The sequence below is a fragment of the Lucilia sericata genome, unplaced genomic scaffold (genome assembly GCF_015586225.1).
Source record: "Lucilia sericata isolate MDLA Ls3-8-SP2 unplaced genomic scaffold, ASM1558622v1 Contig000317F_arrow, whole genome shotgun sequence".
Lineage (NCBI taxonomy): Eukaryota > Metazoa > Arthropoda > Insecta > Diptera > Calliphoridae > Lucilia > Lucilia sericata.
The window spans coordinates 109264-131395 of NW_023994341.1; the positions used below are offsets into that span (position 1 = coordinate 109264).

The 22132-nt window shown below is 27.0% G+C and overlaps 1 protein-coding gene across 14 annotated transcripts in view; it reads right to left on the reverse strand.

The window, feature by feature from the left end:
* The window catches only part of LOC119603612 (basement membrane-specific heparan sulfate proteoglycan core protein-like), a 223110-nt gene that overhangs the window by 52931 nt on the left and 148047 nt on the right, over positions 1-22132 (reverse strand). For 9 of the 14 annotated variants that reach the window (XM_037955702.1, XM_037955698.1, XM_037955697.1 and 6 more), the window contains 2 exons: positions 4441-4551; positions 3912-4034 (listed from right to left, as the gene is read on the reverse strand). In XM_037955702.1, coding sequence (XP_037811630.1) covers positions 3912-4034; positions 4441-4551 — 234 coding nt within the window. The remainder of the gene's footprint in view (positions 1-3911; positions 4035-4440; positions 4552-22132) is intronic. The other 5 variants (XM_037955708.1, XM_037955707.1, XM_037955704.1 and 2 more) reach the window with 1 other exon arrangement.

Genomic DNA, 22132 nt, shown 5'->3' on the forward strand with positions numbered 1-22132 from the left:
ACATAACATAAACACTTACTTTAGAAAAAAACTTAAGGCAATAATGAGTAACCAATAATATTTGGATTAAAGGAACGAAATGGAATGAAACATATAAAAAGGAAACTTAAGAAAATTATAGAAAACTAGATTTTTAAATGAAAATGGCATAAAACTTGAGCAAATATATGATTTTCGTAAGGAATTTAAAATTTTTCACAAAGAAACGTTTTGGAATGGAACCCTCAATTTATGAAATGTAAGAAAAAATACCGGATTTATAACAGATTTATAACAAAAAACAATTTTAAATTAACAAATAAAATTATTTATATGTTTTAATGTAAAATATCTGTTGAAACAATATGGAATGAAACATAAATTTTCTTAAATTTCCAAAACATAACAATGAAATAACTTAAATATTAATACAAATAAGGTAAATATAAGTGGGTTATAAACAAAATGTGTATTTTCCTTAAAGAAACAAACTGGAATGGAACACTTTTTTAACAAAATTAAAAAAAAGTTAAAATTTAAAACAAAAACTAAAGGACAAAATTTAAGAAAAAACTGATTGTTTTTATACAACAAATTATACAGGGAACGTTTTGGCATGAAACAGTTGTTATATTTATAGCAACAACTATTTTAATTTTCTTTGTATTAATCATTTAACAACAAAGATTTCTCAAACTTGAAAATTCTTTTAGAATTTTAATTATTAAGAAATTAAGTAATTTTTATATTTAGCCGCTGTTATCTGTCTAATGCAGGGCATGAACATGACGAAATTTGCATAAAATTAACATAAATTTCTAAACAAAGAAATGTTTAATTCATAAAAAAAAAAATTAATTAATATTTATAAATGACAAATGATGACATTGTTAAGATAATTTGTAATGGAACGTGTTGAAATTAAAATAAGATCAAAATAACGAAGACAATAATTGATTTCAAAGGGATAAGAACATTTATAGTTTTAACTATAGAATAGTTTAGAGTCTGGACTATATAGTGAACTATAGTCTGGACTATAGAATAGTCTATAGTCTGTATATAGAATAGTCTATAGTCTGGACTATAGAATAGTCTATAGACGGGACTATAGAATAGTCTATAGTCTGGACTATACAATAGTCTATAGTCTGGACTATAGAATAGTCTATAGTCTGGACTATATAATAGTCTATAGTCTGGACTATAGAATAGTCTATAGTCTGGACTATAGAAAGTCTATAGTCTGGACTATAGAATAGTCTATAGTCTGGACTATAGAATAGTCTATAGTCTGGACTATAGAATAGTCTATAGTCGGGACTATAGAATAGTCTATAGTTTGGACTTTAGAATAGTCTATATTCTAAACTATAGAATAGTCTATAATCTGGACTGTAGAATAGTCTATAGTCTGGACTATAGATTAGTCTATAGTCTATAGTCTGGACTATAGAATAGTCCATAGTCTGGACTATAGAATAGTCTATAATCTGGACTGTAGAATAGTCTATAATCTGGACTGTAGAATAGTCTATAGTTTGGACTATAGATTAGTCTATAGTCTGGACTATAGAATAGTCCATAGTCTGGACTATAGAATAGTTTATAGACTAGACTATAGAATAATCTATAGTCTTGATTATAGAATAGTCTATAGTTTGGACTTTAGAATAGTCTATAGTCTAAACTATGGAATAGTCTATAGTCTAAACTATAGAATAGTCTATAGTCTGAACTGTAGAATAGTCTATAGTCTGGACTATAGAATAGTCTATAGTTTGGACTATAGAATAATCTATAGTCTTGACTATAGAATAGTCTATAGTCTGGACTATAGAATAATCTCTAGTCTGGACTATAGAATAGTCTATTGTTTGGACTTTAGAATAGTCTATAGTCTAAACTATAGAATAGTCTATAGTCTAAACTATAGAATAGTCTATAGTTTAAACTATAGAATAGTCTATAGTCTAAACTATAGAATAGTCTATAGTCTGGACTGTAGAATAGTCTCTATAGTCTATAGTCTGGACTGTAGAATAATCTATAGTCTTGACTATAGAATAGTCTATAGTCTGGACTATAGAATAGTCACTAGTCTGGACTATAGAATAGTCCATTGTCTGGACTATAGAATAGTCTATTGACTGTACTATAGAATAGTCTATAGTCTGGACTATAGAATAGTCTATAGTTTGAACTATAGAATAGTCTATTGTCTGGACTATAGAATAGTCTATAGTCTGGACTATAGAACAGTCTATAGTTTGGACTATAGAATAGTTCATAGTTTTTACTAATGAGTAGTCTATAGTCGGGACAATAGAATATTCTATAGTCTGGACTATAAAAAAGTCTATGGTCTGGACTATAGAATAGACTGTAGTCTGGACTATAGAATAGTCTATAGTCTGGACTATAGAATAGTCTATAGTCTGGACTATAGAATAATCTATAGTCTGGACTGTAGAGTAGTCTGTAATCTGGACTATAGAATAGTCTATAGTCTGGACTATAGATAAGTTTATAATCTTGACTATAATTTGGACTATAGTACACCCCATTGTGCAATGTTTTTTATAAATTTTTATCTATATTTAACTTATCTTTAAAATTTTTCTCACGTTTTTGTTTCTTTTTCAATCACTACTCATTTATGAATGAATGTTTAACTCATTAAGTTTGAAATAAATTCCACGTTTTTCTCTACTTTTTACTATAAATTCCTTATGTTTAGTTTAATACTTAACAAAACTAATAGTAGCTGTCAAAAACGGGTGTAACAACTGGTAAAACATTGTTGGCATAATAAATATTTTGTAATAATGAACGAAGACAGAAATAGCGCTATTATTAGCAAAAACTATAAATGAAATAAATTAAATAATAGGAATTTTTAAACAAGGGAAATTGAGTGAGGAATAGCAACTTAAAAAATAATAATAAAATAAAGAAAATTAACATGAGAAAGAAATTTGATAAAAAAGTAAATGTTTGGTGTATTGTAAGAAGATTGTTTTTTAAAACGTAAAAAAATTATTAAATTTTTAGAAAAATTAACGATTTTTTTTAACAAATCAAGAAAAAACTCGAGAAACTTTTTTAAGTTTTCGATTTTAGAGAAATATCAAGCAAATTTTTGTATTAAAAGTAAAATTTTATGAAAATGAAAAATTTTCCAAAAATTTTTTAAGAAATTTTTTAAAAATTTTCTTATTTTAAAGAAAATTTTATAGAGTTTATGTAACACCATAAAACCCCTAAAGTGTTGTTTATCGAAAACCTTTTAAATTTTTTAATTATGTTTAGGAATCAAAAAGTTATTAACAATTTTCTAACTAAAACTCCTAATTAATATTAATCATACGTACTGGTGGAAAATTTTTAAAAATTCTTAATTTCTTGTTTATCATTAGAAAATTATAAAACTTTTTTTTACTATATAGCTCACCATCACAATGTCTTTCATCTGATATATCTTCGGGACAATCTATATTGCCATTACAACGAAAATTTTTCGAAATACAAGTACCATCATCACACTGCCATTTATCATGTAAGCAGGCTATATGAATTTTTAAAGATAATTTTTAAAAAATATAAATTGAATACTAAGAAAAATGCACAAACATACGACATCCTTCCTCATCCGAACGATCATGCGGACAATCGGCATGACCATCACAACGATGGACTATAGAAATGCAAGTAAAATCGCGACAAGTAAATTTGCCTTTAGGGCAAAAAAATCTTAATTTGGGCACAACTTTGTAGGTGACAAACAAGAAGAAATTTTATACAAAAAGTAAAGAGAATAGAAAAGGGAATAGAAAAACAAAGAAAATACACATTTAGATTTAAAATTAAATGAATTTTTGTACAATTTTTATATACAATGATGGTTAATGTTTTCTTAGGCATATACTTACTGCTATCACAATGTTCTTCATCATCACCATCCAGACAATCTGTTTTACCATCACAGATTTTTGATTCACTAATACAATTGATACCATCTCTACATTGATATTCTATATCACTACATTCGGCCGCTTTTGTTTTATTGGGTTAAAGTTCGAGTTTGAGGTTAGTAGTTAGTTAAAACATTAGTTTAGTTTTCAGACATGCAGTTTTGTTGGAGGGTTAAATGTCAAACAGTTAGTTTTTTTTTCGTTTGAATTATTAACGTTTAGCCATTAGTTTTAGGTAAGCAAAGTTAGAAAAAAATTATTAAAAAATTTTTTAATTAAAATTAGTTTTCTTAATGGATTGTTTTTTTTTAAATAAAACTAAACTATTTAAGTTATTTTTTAAATAAAATACTTAATTAAATTGTTAACTACAATTTAAGCGTTTTTTTTAGATAAATAAACTACCAAAAGGAAACTGCTTAAACAGTTTCCTTTTTTAAATAACTAAAAATTAGTAAAATAAAAATTAAAATTTCATCAAACTTACGACATCTTTCATCTTCATCATCGCCATCGGGACAGTCCATGATACGGTTGCAACGTTTGCTGCCATCAATACAATCACCAGAGTTGCATTTATATTCATTAGGATTGCATTCTGCAAAAATTACAAGCAAAAATAAGAAAAAAATTATTGAAAAATTAGAAAAATTTAACAGAAACAAATTTGGAGAAATAAATTTTTATTTAAAATTTTTTAAAAATAAAATTTTAACAGCTTAGGGCATTAGTTATTAAAATCTTTATAAAATTTCAAAAATTTTCAGAAAACAGTAACAACAACAAATAAATTTCCAAAAAATGGAAAAATTTTAGTTATAGAAAAAATTTTACTTTTTTAAAACAAAAATTTTGTTAAATGGAAAAATTTAAACAAATTTTTTAAAATCAGTTTTGTAAAGTTTGAGGTGTTAGCTTTCAAAATCTATTTAAAAATTTGTAATATTTTAAAAATCAATAAAATTGTGAGAAATTAAAGAAAAAATAAAAAAAAATTTCTTTGGCTAACATTTTTTTTAACAAAAAATTTATTTTCTAGAAAAAATTTCTAAAATTTATTAAAAATAATATTTGATAGCTATTAGGCATAAGCTTTCGAAATCCTTTTAAAATTTTAAAATTCTTAAAAAAACAACAAAGTTTTGAAGAAATTTAAAAAAAATCTAAAAATTTTCTTTGCAAAAAAAAAAAATAATATTTTTTTTACAAAAAATTTTGTTGAACGAAAAAATTTCTAAAATTTATTAAAAATAATTTTTGAAACCCCTAAGGTATTGACTTTCAAAATCCATTTAAATTTTTAAAATTCTTTAAAAAACAACAATATTTTGAAAAAAAATTAAAAAAAATCAAAAAATTTTCTTTTGAAAAATAAAATATTTGTTTTTACAAAAAATTTTGTTCAACGAAAAAATTTTTAAAATTTATTAAAAATAATTTTTGAAAAGCTTGAGGTAGTTGCTTTTGAAAACTTTTTAAAATTTTAAAATCCTTTAGAAAATAACTAAATTTTGAATAAATTTAGAAAAATCAAAAAATGTTCTTTTGCAAAAAAAAAAAAAATATTTTTTTTAACAAAAAATTTTGTTCAGCGAAAATTTTTTTAAATTCACTAAAAATAATTTTTGAAAATATTGAGATAGTAGCTTTTTAAATCTTCTTAAAATTTTAAAATCCTTTAGAAAATAACGAAATTTTGAAAAAATTTAGAAAAATCAAAAAAAAATTGTTGGGCAAATTTTTTTTTTAACAAACAATTTTGTTTAACGAAATTTTTTTTTTAAAATTTGTTTAAAATCATTTCTAAAAAGCTTGAGGTGTTAGCTTTCAAAATCCATTTAAAATTTTGAAATTTTTTAAAAATCAACAAAGTTTTGAAAAACTTAAAAAAAACAAAAAATTTCCTTTTGCAAAATTTTCTTTTCTTTTTTAATAAAAAAGTTTCTTCAACAAAAAATTTTCTAAAATTTATTTAAAATATTTTTTTATAATCCTGAAGTGTTAGCGGTTAAAATCCGTTTAAACTTTTAAATTTCTTCAAAAACTAAAGAAGTTATAAAGGATTTTCTTTTGCAACCCCCTAATTAATATCAATCATACGCCCTCAAACAAAAATTTTTAAAAATTCGGTGTTTTTTTTAATTTGACTAACAATATTGTTAAAGTTGATGTTGTTGTATAAATATGAAGCATTATTTTTTGGCTTATTATTAATAAAAAGCTGCTACTAAGCTTTTAATTACTTGTCATAATAACAAGTTTAATTTCAAGTGTGATAAATGAACTTCATTTGACTGCAATTAGTGTTTTTGTTGGTTTAATTTAAAAGGAATTTAAGGACATTCTCTAATTACCAGAAACAAACTTTTTCTTAAATCTTAAAATAATTAACAATTTTTTAAACAAACTTTGTTTATTTTTTTTTTTGTATGAAATTCAAACCTCCTGGTTTCCAGTAACATCCTGTTGCTTATTAATTGTTCACACTTGGCCTTAAAACTCTTGAATTGTTTTGTTTTTTTCTTCTTTCGACAGAAAAAAGAACAACAAATATTCTTTTGATCTTTTGTTTACACAACATTCCTTTTCTTGAACAATGTTAAGACAAATCAACAAGTTTTGAGGGTTGAAAAAACTCATAATTTGGCAGTTAACATGAACATGAACAAACAATAACACTTGGCTCAAGTTTGGCTAAAGGATTATATTGTTGTTTTTAAGGATTTCTAAAGCCAAAAAAATGTATATGCTTAATAGCAACAAAGAGCTAAAATAAGCTAAACCATAAAGGGCTGAAAAGGATATATTAAAAATAAATAAAAAATTAAAGAAAAATATAGGAAAATATATAAGAAAATAACAAAAGCTAAGGAGATTTAAGTTATAGTTTAATAATGAAAAAGAACATAAACATATTTGGAAAAATTAAAAAAAAATTTCTGAAAATCTCAAAAAATTTTATTTTTGAAAAATCATTTTCAAAATAAATTTTTGTTAAAGATATTGTTGAGTATCAAAATTTTTTATTATTTTACTTAAAGTGTGAAATGCTGGCTTTCATAAACAGCTTATAGTTTTAAAAAAGCTTTAAAAGAAAAAAAGTTATTAAGCTTTTTCCTTAAAAAGTACCTAATTAATAACACTCATACGCCTTCGTTAAGAAAATTTTAAAATTTTTATTTTATTTAACTAAAAGGTTTTAACAAATTAAAACTATTTGTTTAGGGTTAAGTTAAATGTAAAGTATTTTTCTGGAATTTTTAACCCACAAAATTTAAAGTCTACTTTTAGGCTTTGTTGCTTTTTCCTTTAACAAAAAACCTGACTATCAATTAAAACTTTACGTTGAAGTTGAAGAGAAAAAGACAAAAAAAAAAAAAAAAAAAACGATTGTTTATTGATAAAACTAAGGCATACTTTTAGTTTGTCTCAATTATATTAACTAATTATTAAACTAAAAAGTTATTTGGTTGCCAAAAGGCACAACTTTTAACTTCACTTTGCCCAAAACAAAAGGACATTAAAAACGGTAAATAAAAGAAAAATTATTTATGAACTTTATTTTCTATATAAAAATTTAAATGTTCAATTCGTTTAGTTGAAGTTCTTGATAAGTTATGCAGTTTTTTTTTAAAGCGCATTGCAGATATCATTGAGACATTTATAAGGTTTTAGTTTTTTTATAGTTTACTTAAAGTTTGTGGCTTAAACGCCTTATAAATGACAGTTAAAAAGAAGTAAGTTTTTTTGCTTTTCCTAAGAAATCATTAAATTTGCATGTTTTCGGGCATAATGCAAATGAGGCTCTAAAGCTAAAAAACAGAGTAATAAAAAGAAAATATTATAGAAGAAATCATGTTAAAGAGAAACAAACAATTGAATTGTTTTAAAACAATTTTTTGAAAATTTTTTGTCTTAATCTTGAGCTTAATGTAAAGCTTTTGAAAACTGTTTAAAATGTTTTTATTTCCTCCAATTTTTAAGAAAAATTTGAAGAAAAAATTTGTTGGCAAAAATTTTTTTTGGAAAAATCTAAAAAATTGTTAAAGCAAAATTTAAATTTTAAAAAAGTTTCTTCCATAAAATTAAGCTTTATTTGTGGACTTTTATTAGCTTTTAAAATTTTCCAAATCCCTTGAAAATTGTTAAAGTTATCAACAATTTTCCTTAACAACCTAGTAATTAATATCAATCATACGTGGTGTAGCACAAAAAAGTTTATTAATGAAAATTTACCGTTTTTAATAGGAAATTGTTAAGAATAATTAATGCAAACGTTAAATTGAAAAGTTTTTTTTATAAAATCAAAGAAAAATTTTTAAAAATTTTGCAATTTTATTAAAATTTTTTAAAAAACAAAAATTTTGAAAAAAAAAAATTTAATAAAATTTCAAATGTAAAGCATACTTTAAACCCCTGAAAGTATGCTTTACATTTTAGCTTTTATAACGATTGCTTTTGCGTCATAATATCACCCCGTTAAGTAGGCTTAATAATTTGCCTAAACACATACAATTTTTAAGGTCATGAAATGTAAATATCTCACAGAATGTGTGGGTAGATGTTATAACATCCCTCACTAATCATATGATAATCCTTACGCACACACATATCTAGTAACAAATACACATGTTTGGCTGTTATATTGATATATGTGTAAGTATTTGTGTATTAGTCATGTGCTTATGTATCGGTATTTGTTAACCGGATTTCAGAAATTTTAAACACCTGCTATGCGTGGATTTCCTTGCCTGTCTAACATTATGCCTGTTGATTTCGATTCACAGCAGCAGTGGCAGCAAAAAAAAAAAAAACACTCCACCAACGAAACAACAATAATTTAGGCTAATTGTTTGTTTAAGTACCAGACAGAGAGGCTGGGAAATTTGCTGAGGAAAATTTTTCGTTTCATTTAAAGGGGGGGGATGATGATGAGCAAACACTCATACACTTTAGAACTTGGTAAAGTAAAAGAAGCTGTTTAATAAAAGCTAAAGTTTGAGGGGGGGACTAAGTGCATTACATTTTCCTTTAAATTAAACACAAAAACAATTGCTTTTGGAAACTAATAGCTAAGTAGGAAAAAAGCTCGAAAAATTGGCGACATTTTGGAATTTCTCATAACTAACTGGGTTAACAGTAAAAGAAACAAGTAAATTTTTTTGTTAGCTGAAAAGAATATTAGAAAAAAATTAACAGTTAAATAAAAATAAAACGAAATTTGTAAATGACAAACAAAACTAGACAATACTCAACATACACTAGCCAATTTATTCAAATTTATATATATAGAATTTTCTATAACATAATGAATCAATTAAAATTATATACAAAATAAAAAGTTTTAAAATTTTTTGAGGAAAAAACTTTCATATTTAAAAAATCATATAAAATCATGGTTAATACCCTGAACAAGTTTTGTATAATTATATGATAGCCCCTTATGTTTGCTTTCATTCGGCATTTAAAGTTTTTCAATCCTTTAAAAACACAAAGTTGTAAAGGATTTTCCCGAACTACTGCCTATTAAATATCAATCATACGCCTGCGTATCCAAAAATGTTTAATTATGAAATTTTGATACTTTGAAATAAATATTAAAAGATTTTTCTAGCCTATAGTCTAGTCTATAGTCTAGTCTATAGTCTAGTCTATAGTCTAGTCTATAGTCTAGTCTATAGTCTAGTCTATAGTCTAGTCTATAGTCTAGTCTATAGTCTAGTCTATAGTCTAGTCTATAGTCTAGTCTATAGTCTAGTCTATAGTCTAGTCTATAGTCTAGTCTATAGTCTAGTCTATAGTCTAGTCTATAGTCTAGTCTATAGTCTAGTCTATAGTCTATAGTCTAGTCTATAGTCTAGTCTATAGTCTAGTCTATAGTCTAGTCTATAGTCTAGTCTATAGTCTAGTCTATAGTCTAGTCTATAGTCTAGTCTATAGTCTAGTCTATAGTCTAGGTCTATAGTCTAGTCTATAGTCTAGTCTATAGTCTAGTCTATAGTCTAGTCTATAGTCTAGTCTATAGTCTAGTCTATAGTCTAGTCTATAGTCTAGTCTATAGTCTAGTCTATAGTCTAGTCTATAGTCTAGTCTATAGTCTAGTCTATAGTCTAGTCTATAGTCTAGTCTATAGTCTAGTCTATAGTCTAGTCTATAGTCTAGTCTATAGTCTAGTCTATAGTCTAGTCTATAGTCTAGTCTATAGTCTAGTCTATAGTCTAGTCTATAGTCTAGTCTATAGTCTAGTCTATAGTCTAGTCTATAGTCTAGTCTATAGTCTAGTCTATAGTCTAGTCTATAGTCTAGTCTATAGTCTAGTCTATAGTCTAGTCTATAGTCTAGTCTATAGTCTAGTCTATAGTCTAGTCTATAGTCTAGTCTATAGTCTAGTCTATAGTCTAGTCTATAGTCTAGTCTATAGTCTAGTCTATAGTCTAGTCTATAGTCTAGTCTATAGTCTAGTCTATAGTCTAGTCTATAGTCTAGTCTATAGTCTAGTCTATAGTCTAGTCTATAGTCTAGTCTATAGTCTAGTCTATAGTCTAGTCTATAGTCTAGTCTATAGTCTAGTCTATAGTCTAGTCTATAGTCTAGTCTATAGTCTAGTCTATAGTCTAGTCTATAGTCTAGTCTATAGTCTAGTCTATAGTCTAGTCTATAGTCTAGTCTATAGTCTAGTCTATAGTCTAGTCTATAGTCTAGTCTATAGTCCAGTCTATAGTCTAGTCTAGTCTAGTCTATAGTCTAGTCTATAGTCTAGTCTTTAGTCTAGTCTATAGTCTAGTCTTTAGTCTAGTCTATAGTCTTGTCTATAGTCTAGTCTATAATCTAGTCTATAATCTAGTCTATAGTCTAGTCTATTGTCTAGTCTGTAGTCTAGTCTATGGTCTAGTCTTTAGTCTAGTCTATAGTCTTGTCTATAGTCTAGTCTATAATCTAGTCTATAATCTAGTCTATAGTCTAGTCTATTGTCTAGTCTGTAGTCTAGTCTATGGTCTAGTCTATAGTTTAGTCTATAGTCTAGCCTTTAGTCTAGTCTATAGTCTAGTCTATAGTCTAGTCTTAAAACTAAAATCATTTTTATGGTTATTTTTAAACCCTTATTAACTTGCTTAAGCTTTTGTACACTTTTCCTTTACTCTAAGAACATTATTTGTTCAATAATTTACATTTCCTTAACCATAATCAGATTACGTTAATGTAAAAATATTAAGAAATTGATTAATGGCATAAAGTGTTGCAAAGTAAATAAAAGTTAGCAACAAAAAATAACTGAAACATGAAAGCTCTGTGAAGCACTAAAGATTATGAAAAGAATTTTTTTATCATTTTTTAATATTTCAAGGAAATGTGTAATATTTAACATTAAATTAAAATAAAAAATTATTGAGAAATATAAAATTTTGAAAATATTGTGTTTGAAAATAAAATTTTTCAATATTTTAAAGCTGTTCTTTAAAAAAATTTTTTTACTATTCGAAGGCCTGTAAGGATTACTTTTGAATACCTTTTGAATTTTTGCAAATCTCTTATGAAATATAAAAGTTATGAAGGATTTTCCAAAACAACCCACTAATTAATATCAATCATACGCCCTGTTATATGAAAATAATAATTAATTAAATTTTCACAAATTTATAGAAAAATTCAAACTTTAAGCGGAGAAATCTAGTTATGCAAACATTAAGCTTTAGATTTGAATAAAATTTTATATATATTTTCTTAGATTTAAACAAAATTTAGCTTTTAAAATTTCTTTAAAAAAATATTTTTTTGTTATTTTCTTTTTTAGCTGGAATTGCTCCTATTTGAGTCTATTTTAACCCTTGATATTCAGCCTTCATTTCGTTTAATTATTGGCGTAAAACTTCCTGTAAGTATCTGTTATTAATTTAACCTTTTGTTTATCTTGTTTTACTATATCTATTATATAAATGTCAAATGGTAATGTAGTGAATAATTACCAGCACGCAAAGTTCGATTTTAATTCAAATGTTACAAAAGATAAATTTCGAAAAATGATTATTACCGTAAGAAGAAAGTAATAATGACAACTTATAAAAATAATTAAAAATTGTAAATAAAATCTTATTACGCAGCAATAAATTAAGGTCATTGAAAGAAACATCGAGAAAAAATCTAAAAAACAATTAAAAATTGCTACAAAATTATAAAAAATATTTCTTTAGAAAATTTTATAAAATCAACGATAAAACTTTTAGTAGCTTATAGCCATCTGTATTAAAGCCTATGCTGTTTACTTTCAATCCCCATTACAAATTTTCAACTCTCTAAAAAATATCCAAAGTTATGAGGGATTTTTTAAAACAACCTCCTAATTAATATTAATCATACGCCTTCATATGAGAAAATTTTTAAATAAAAAATTTTACAATTTCTAAGGAAATTTTACTAGAATTCTGTTTTAATTATAATAGTTTAAGGTATTTCTTAAACAATTAATACAAAACACTAAACAATTGTCTTATTATTTAAGAAAAAATTGCCTTGTATGATTTTACTTATCATTTGCATTAATGTAAAACTGTCAATTTGCTAAAGCTTTTATTTAAAAAAAACATAAACTTTAATATCTCTAGCTTTTTTTGTAATGGCTGACAATTTGCGTGTCATTGCTTTTGCTCCCATCAATAAAGTTACTGGGAAATTGCATGTTAGTTAAGGAAAAGCAAATAAGATAGATTATAGACACAAAAAATCAAACATATTAGACGAAAGATTAGATTATAGAATAGATTAAAGACTAGACTGGAGACTAGACTATAGACTAGACTATAGATTAGACTATAGACTAGACTACAGACTAGACTATAGACTAGACTACAGACTAGACTATAGACTAGACTATAGACTAGAATATAGACTAGCCTATAGTCTAGACTATAGACTAGACTATAGACTAGACTATAGACTAGACTATAGACTAGACTATAGACTAGACTATAGACTAGACTATAGACTAGACTATAGACTAGACTATAGACTAGACTATAGACTAGACTAGACTATAGACTAGACTATAGACTAGACTATAGACTAGACTATAGACTAGACTATATACTAGACTATAGACTATACTATAGACTAGACTATAGACTAGACTATAGACTAGACTATAGACTAGACTATAGACTAGACTATAGACTAGACTGTAGACTAGACTATAGACTAGATTATAGACTAGACTATAGACTAGACTATAGACTAGACTATAGACTTGACTATAGGCTAGACTATAGACTTGACTATAGGCTAGACTATAGACTTCACTATAGGCTAGACTGTAGACTAGACTATAGACTAGACTGTAGACTAGACCATAGACTAGACTATAGGCTATACTATAGACTAGACTATAGACTATACTATAGACTAGACTATAGACTAGACTATAGACTAGACTATATATTAGACTATAGACTATACTATAGACTAGACTATAGACTAGACTATAGACTAGACTATAGACTAGACTATAGACTAGACTATAGACTAGACTGTAGACTAGACTATAGACTAGATTATAGACTAGACTATAGACTAGACTATAGACTAGACTATAGACTTGACTATAGGCTAGACTATAGACTTGACTATAGGCTAGACTATAGACTTCACTATAGGCTAGACTGTAGACTAGACTAGACTATAGACTAGACTGTAGACTAGACCATAGACTAGACTATAGGCTATACTATAGACTAGACTATAGACTATACTATAGACTAGACTATAGACTAGACTATAGGCTAGACTATAGACTAGACTATAGACTAGACTATAGACTAGACTATAGACTAGACTATAGACTAGACTATAGACTAGACTATAGACTAGACTATAGACTAGACTATAAACTGGACAATAGAATAGACTATAGACTAGACTATAGAGTAGTCTATAGACTAGCCTACAGACTAGACTATAGACTAGGCTATAGACTACACCATAGAGTAAACTATAGACTTCACTATATAATAGACTATGAACTAAACTAGACTATTGACTATAGACTAGTCTACAGACTAGACTATAGCCTAGACTATATATTAGACCATAGACAAGGCTCTAGGTTAGACTATAGACTAGGCTATATATTACACTATAGAGTAAACTTTAGACTACATTATAAAAAAGACAATAAACTAAACTATATACTTGACTATAGATTGTACTATAGACAATACTAAACACTAGACTATAGAATAGACTACAGATCAGACTATAGACTAGGCTATAGATCAGACTATAGACTAGACTTTAGATTAGGATATGAACTATAGATCACACTATAGACTAGACTTCAGACTATAATTGCAGCATTTTAGAATACTGTGACTACCCTTACTGTTTATTATATTTGTATTAAAACAAAAAAATACTTCACGTGACTGTTTAACTAAAACCTGCGCATCCTTTAATACAAAAACATGTTCGACCCCGCCAAAGCATAATAATTAAATTTGTTGCAAAACATGAATATGATTTTTAGAAATATAAAAATAAAATTAACACATTGTGTGAATAACAGGCATTAGACACAAAGGGGAAATGGTTTTCAAACACATGTCTACTCCACCTTTCTAAAACTCAATTCTATTATGTTTTTCTAATTTACTATTTAACTATTAATTCGTATGCCTGCAATCTACCGCCATTTATTGTTTGTCAATAACTGTTAAACAATATCCTGTTTAACCTCATTTTCAAATACTATTTGCAAAAGCTGAACTCCCATTACAAGTTCCCATTTCAAGTGTGTCAAATTATGGCAAAATGTCTTACAAATTTTCTTAGTAATCGCAGTATTTGCCTTTAACACAGCCTCTTATATTGACTTCACACACACACACAACAAACCTACAAAAACAAACTTTCTTCAAATGCCGACAATAAAAAACACAAGAACAACGGAAGTGTCATTTACTACTTTTACTACTAGCATGAGTACTTGTGTATTAATTTATTTGCCATAAATCTCTCAAACCGGAAGTGTCATCTCTCTTGAAGGACTTTCGAACAGGAGTTCATAATAAAAAGGTCAGTTAGTTGTTGTGCCAACATTTTTGCTCTCTTTTTTTCGGTTGTATTTAAATGGGTAGTGTGTGTGTGTGTAAAAGTGTTGTTATTAGATGGCTGTTTGTTTTTGTAGAGGGTTGTTTGGGAAAAAAGTTTTATTGTTTGCGTGGAGTTGTGTTTTGCTGTGTGTGTCTGCTTGTGGACAAAGTAGTGTAGTAGTAATAAATTCAATTTATCGCTAGATGGAAAACAATTTTCAAATGCAGTTTATATCAACACATAACAGGGGGCTAAAGAAGTAATAGAAAGTTTCAGCAGAAGGGGGAAAATAAGACTAAATAACAAACTGTAGACGAGGATATAGATTAGATTTAAACTGGACTATAGACTAGACTAGACTAGACTAGACTATAGACTAGACTATAGACTAGACTATAGACTAGACTATAGACTAGACTATAGACTAGACTATAGACTAGACTAGACTAGACTAGACTAGACTAGACTAGACTATAGACTAGACTATAGACTAGACTATAGACTAGACTATAGACTAGACTATAGACTAGACTAGACTAGACTAGACTAGACTATAGACTAGACTATAGACTAGACTATAGACTAGACTATAGACTAGACTATAGACTAGACTATAGACTAGACTATAGACTAGACTATAGACTAGACTATAGACTAGACTATAGACTAGACTATAGACTAGACTATAGACTAGACTATAGACTAGACTATAGACTAGACTATAGACTAGACTATAGACTAAACTATAGACTAGACTATAGACTAGACTATAGACTAGACTATAGACTAGACTATAGACTAGACTATAGACTAGACTATAGACTAGACTATAGACTAGACTATAGACTAGAATATAGACTAGACTATAGACTAGACTATAGACTAGACTATAGACTAGACTATAGACTAGACTATAGACTAGACTTTAGACTAGACTATAGACTAGACTAGACTAGACTATAGACTAGACTTTAGACTAGACTTTAGACTAGACTATGGACTAGACTATAGACTAGACTATAGACTAGACTAAACTATACACTAGACTATAGACTAAACTGTAGACTAGACTATACACTGGACTTTAGACTAGACTAAAGACTAAACTATAAACTAGTCTATAGGCTGGCTAGTCTAGTCAGTATATTTGTTTAAAAATTTCTAATTTCCTTTGTATTATTAATCTTTCTAAGTTTATTTGGCGGTAATTCTAATATGCTCTTGATTAGTCTATTTCATTTCCTGTACACTGATTGCCTATGAATATGTAGATATATTACCAAATAAAAACTGCCTGTAGTTAGGTAGTTAGTAGTTAGTTTTTAAGCATGTAAATATTGGTAGTTGCCTTAACATAGGCTTTAGTTTTTAAACAAATCATACATTTTCTTTAAATGTTTGTTTTTGAATTCAGTTTTTATTGATTTTTTTCTCCCTCTTGATCACCCTGTTTTGCCCTCCAAAAATAACAGTTTGAATAATGACTAAATAAACAAAAATTGTGAACAGCAAAAATTATGCCAATTTACACCTTAAATAAACAATTTAACATGCAAAATAAGCATTTTCCATAAAGAAAATAAAAAGTATTTAATGAAAATCTACAATTTATATTAAAGTTTTAAAGAAATTTACAAATTCACTTTCCTTAGAAAAAAAGTTTCGATTTGCATATATTTTCATCATAATCATTATGTTTGTTTGTTATAGGCTCATTAATAAGCCCACATATACATACACACATTTTTTTTATAAAGGTTTTGTAAACAAACCTCTTTAAAATGCAAAAAAAAAAACAAAAAATCTAGGGTGACAAAATATTGGGGGTTCACACCGTTCAAAATCTTTTATACATTCCACTGCTATCATTTTTCTCCACCTCTAATACTCTTCAAATCTCCTGCTTGGTGTCATTATAGTTAAAATTCTACTCGTCTCTCTTGCCTGCCTAAAAGTATGCCTCATGTTGACATTCATGTTAAAGTGTCATATAGTTTTCCCATTGAGATTATTATTTTCTATTTCATTGTAGCGATTTGCTCACTTTTGTGTTTGGGTGGCAAACGTTTAGAAATTGTTGCATTTTATTTTGCGCAAAAAAAAGAGCAAAACAAATGCTGAGATGAAGTAATTTTAAATGAGGCATTTGTTGTCAAACGACTTGACACGTTTTTGTTTAGATAGAAAAAAAATCAGTCAATCATATCATAAGTCATGCAAAAAAACCTGCATAAATCAACAGTATAAAGGAATACTTTAATAAATTAGACTTGTCAGAATAAGAAAAACTTACAAAATTTAAAAAATTTTATTTTCAGGCAAATTTATAGACTAAACTGAATTTTACAGTCTAGTCTATAGGCTAGTTAACAGTCTAGTCTATAGTGTAATATACAGTCTAGTCTATAAACCAGTCTATTGTCTAATCTATAGTCTAGTCTATAGTCTAGTCTATAGTCTAGTCTATAGTCTGGTCTATAGTCTAGTCTATAGTCTAGTCAATAGTCTAGTCTATAGTCTAGGCTATAGTCTAGTCTATAGTCTAGTCTATAGTCTAGTCTATAGTCTAGTCTATAGTCTAGTCAATTTTCTAGTCTATAGTCTAGTCTATAGTCTAGTCTATAGTCTAGTCTATAGTCTAGTCTATAGTCTAGTCTATAGTTTAGTCTATAGTCTAATCTAGTCTATTTTCTAGTCTATAGTCTAATCTGTAGTCTGATCTATAGTATAGTCTATTCTATAGTCTATTCTATAGTCTATTCTATAGTCTAGTCTATAGTCTATTCTATAGTCTAGTCTATAGTCTAGTCTATAGTCTAGTCTAGTCTATAGTCTAGTCTATAGTCTAGTCTATAGTCTAGTCTATAGTCTAGTCTATAGTCTAGTCTATAGTCTAGTCTATAGTCTAGTCTATAGTCTAGTCTATAGTCTAGTCTATAGTCTAGTCTATAGTCTAGTCTATAGACTAGACTATAGACTAGACTATAGACTAGTCTAGTCTATAGTCTAGTCTATAGTCTAGTCTATAGTCTAGTCTATAGTCTAGTCTATAGTCTAGTCTAAAGTCTAGTCTATAGGCTATTCTATAGCCTAGTCTATAGTCTAGTCTATAGCCTAGTCTATAGTATAGTCTAGTCTATATTCTAGTCTATAGTATAGCGTAGTCTATAGTCTAGTCTATAGTCTAGTCTATAGTCTAGTCTATAGTCTAGTCTATAGTCTAGTCTATAGTCTAGTCTATAGTCTAGTCTATAGTCTAGTCTATAGTCTAGATTATAGTCTAGTCTACAGTCTAGTCTATAGTCTAGTCTATTGTCTAGTCTGTAGTCTAGTCTATAGTCTAGTCTATAGTCTAGTCTATAGTCTAGTCTATAGTCTAGTCTATGGTCTAGTCTATAGTCTAGTCTATAGTCTAGTCTATAGTCTAGTCTATAGTCTAGTCTATAGTCTAGTCTATAGTCTAGTCTATAGTCTAGTCTATAGTCTAGTCTATAGTCTAGTCTATAGTCTAGTCTATAGTCTAGTCTATAGTCTAGTCTATAGTCTAGTCTATAGTCTAGTCTATAGTCTAGTCTATAGTCTAGTCTATAGTCTAGTCTATAGTCTAGTCTATAGTCTAGTCTATAGTCTAGTCTACAGTTTAGTCTATAGTCAAGTCTATTTTCTAGTCTATAGTATATTCTAGTCTATAGTATAGTATATGTATATAGTATATAGTAGTATAGTCTAGTCTAGTCTATAGTCTAGTCTATAGTCGTCTATAGTCTAGTCTATAGTCTAGTCTATAGTCTAGTCTATAGTCTAGTCTATAGTCTAGTCTATAGTCTAGTCTATAGTCTAGTCTATAGTCTAGTCTAAAGTCTAGCCTATAGTCTAGTCTATAGTCTAGTCTATAGTCTAGTCTATAGTCTAGTCTATAGTCTAGTCTATAGTCTAGTCTATAGTCTAGTCTATAGTCTAGTCTATAGTCTAGTCTATAGTCTAGTCTATAGTCTAGTCTATAGTCTAGTCTATAGTCTAGTCTATAGTCTAGTCTATAGTCTAGTCTATAGTCTAGTCTATAGTCTAGTCTATAGTCTAGTCTATAGTCTAGTCTATAGTCTAGTCTATAGTCTAGTCTATAGTCTAGTCTATAGTCTAGTCTATAGTCTAGTCTATAGTCTAGTCTATAGTCTAGTCTATAGTCTAGTCTATAGTCTAGTCTATAGTCTAGTCTATAGTCTAGTCTATAGTCTAGTCTATAGTCTAGTCTATAGTCTAGTCTATAGTCTAGTCTATAGTCTAGTCTATAGTCTAGTCTATAGTCTAGTCTATAGTCTAGGTCTATAGTCTAGTCTATAGTCTAGTCTATAGTCTAGTATAGTCTAGTCTATAGTCTAGTCTATAGTCTAGTCTATAGTCTAGTCTATAGTCTAGTCTTAGTTAGTCATAGTCTAGTTTTCATAGTCTAGTCTATAGTCTAGTCTATAGTCTAGTCTATAGTCTAGTCTATAGTCAGTCTATAGTCCGTCTATAGTCTAGTCTATAGTCTAGTCTATAGTCTAGTCTATAGTCTAGTCTATAGTCTAGTCTATAGTCTAGTCTATAGTCTAGTCTATAGTCTAGTCTATAGTCTAGTCTATAGTCTAGTCTATAGTCTAGTCTATAGTCTAGTCTATAGTCTAGTCTATAGTCTAGTCTATAGTCTAGTCAATAGTCTAGTCAATAGTCTAGTCTATAGTCTAGTCTATAGTCTAGTCTATAGTCTAGTCTATAGTCTAGTCTATAGTCTAGTCTATAGTCTAGTCTATAGTCTAGTCTATAGTCTAGTCTATAGTCTAGTCTATAGTCTAGTCTATAATCTAGTCTATAGTCTAGTCTATAGTCTAGTCTAGTCTATAGTATAGTCTGGCCTGAAAAACTTTATTTGTTATCTTAATTCATATAAATGTCATTTAAACATCCTTACGTATGATTAATATTTAATTTCTCCTATTAATTATTTCGCATACGCAAAAAACCACTTCAGTTTTTATATGCTTTTATTAATGATCTCATAAATATTAAACATACGCCTTTATATTACCCAAAAAAACTATTGATTTAGATTGTTTAAATTATATAACTCCTAGACATTAATTATCAGGCAACCCCTTCCCTCGTAAAACCCCCTTTTGAAAACAAAAATATGCAAATTATTTGTGTGTATGTTTAAGTTTTGTTTGATTTAACAGCGGTAATTGTAAACGGAAATGGAAACTCTTGTATGTTGTCTAAGTTTTTCGTGTATTTTTGTTTTTAGAAAAATTTCTACAGTTGTCGTCTGCTAAAGTTTTTTTTGTTTTTGGTTAGCAAAACTTTATCCTTAAGTTAATAGTAAATTTAAGTTTGTGTCAAAAGTGCTCCCCCCCTTGGCATTTTGATGGCATGTCATCATTAGATTGCATGTTATTTTGTGTTTATAGTCATGGTTACATGTTAGTTTAGGGGAAAAAATAGAAAAAAAAACTAAAAGAACACAAGTTAATTTAATGACAAATTAAATAAATTTATTTATAGGACTATAAAACGCTAAAGGTTTTAATTTGAAATTATGAAAAGCGTTGCCGCATAGAACCCTTTTTACGGTAATAGAGGGCGTAGAAGTAATTGTGGTTTACCTCCAAATAAATAACATTACAAGTGTTTTCCTTTGCTAAATGTTTATTGTTGTTGTTGGCATGCCCTTGTATGCCAGAAAACATATGTTGCTAAATTTGATATTCATACACATGTTATTTTGAGTTCAAAATATGAATAAATCAAAGGTTATTATTATTTGATTTGAAAATCATTGTCAGTGTTTATGGTTTGTTGAGCTCTAAATACTTGTTGATTTGAGAGTATTTGATTTTAGTGTTTTTGGAAAATTGCCATCAAATTTTTAGATTTACTTTGAAGAATTATAGAATAGATATAATAAACTAGAGTGAAGGAGGCAAAAAAAAAAAAAACTATTAAAGTCTAATCACATCAAACTAAAAAGTAAATATTTGTAGTTTTTGTAATATTTTAAAAAAGTAGTAGATTTACTACTATATCAAAATTGTCAAAAATATAAAAAATTTTATCTTAAAAGTTGTCTTAAAGACTATATTAAAGAAAATTATTTAAAATTAAAAAATTTTCTACATTATTAAAAAAGTAGTAGTTTTACTACTATTTTTAAAAGTTAAAAAAATGCTAAAATTTTTACTAAAAATAGTTACAATCAATATAAATTAACCAAAACTATTAAAATTTCATCGATTTTTTCTTTGTTTAAAAAAGTAGTAGATCTACTACTATTTTAAAATCATAAAAATACACAATTTTAGTTTTATTTAGATACTAAAGGGGTTTAATAATGAAAAATAGGGAAAATAATTAAATTTTTAAGTTTTTTTTAAAAAAGTAGTAGATTTACTTCTATCTTTAAAAGTTATAAAAATTAAAAATACCTACAATAAACATATATTAACCAAAACTATATACAATTTTGCCATATTTTTAATATTTTAAAAAAGTAGTAGATCTACTCATATTTTAAAATCATAAAATATATGACATTTTGGTTTTATTTAAACACTAAAGGGGTTAAATAATGAAAAATTTGGAAATTGTCAAGATTTTAAAAAAAGTAGTAGATATACTACTATTTTTAAGAGTTAAAAAAATTATAAAATTTTTACTAAAAATAACTACAATCAATATAAATTTACCAAAAGTATAAAATTTTGCCATATTTTTAATATTTTAAAAAAGTAGTAGATTTACTACTATTTTAAAATCATAAAATATATGACATTTTGGTTTTATTTAAACACTAAAGGGGTTATATAATGAAAAATATGCAAAATTTGCAAATTTTAAAGTTTTTTTAAAAAGTAGTAGATTTACTACTATTTTTAACAATTAAAAAAAATGTAAAATTTTTACTAAAAATAACTATAATCAATGTAAATTAACCAAAACTATATAAACTTTGGTATTTTTTTAATATTTGAAAAAAGTAGTAGATCTACTACTATTTTAAAATGAAAAAAATAAATAAAATTTTGCTTTTATTTGAATACTAAAGGTTTTAATTAAAGAAAACTATG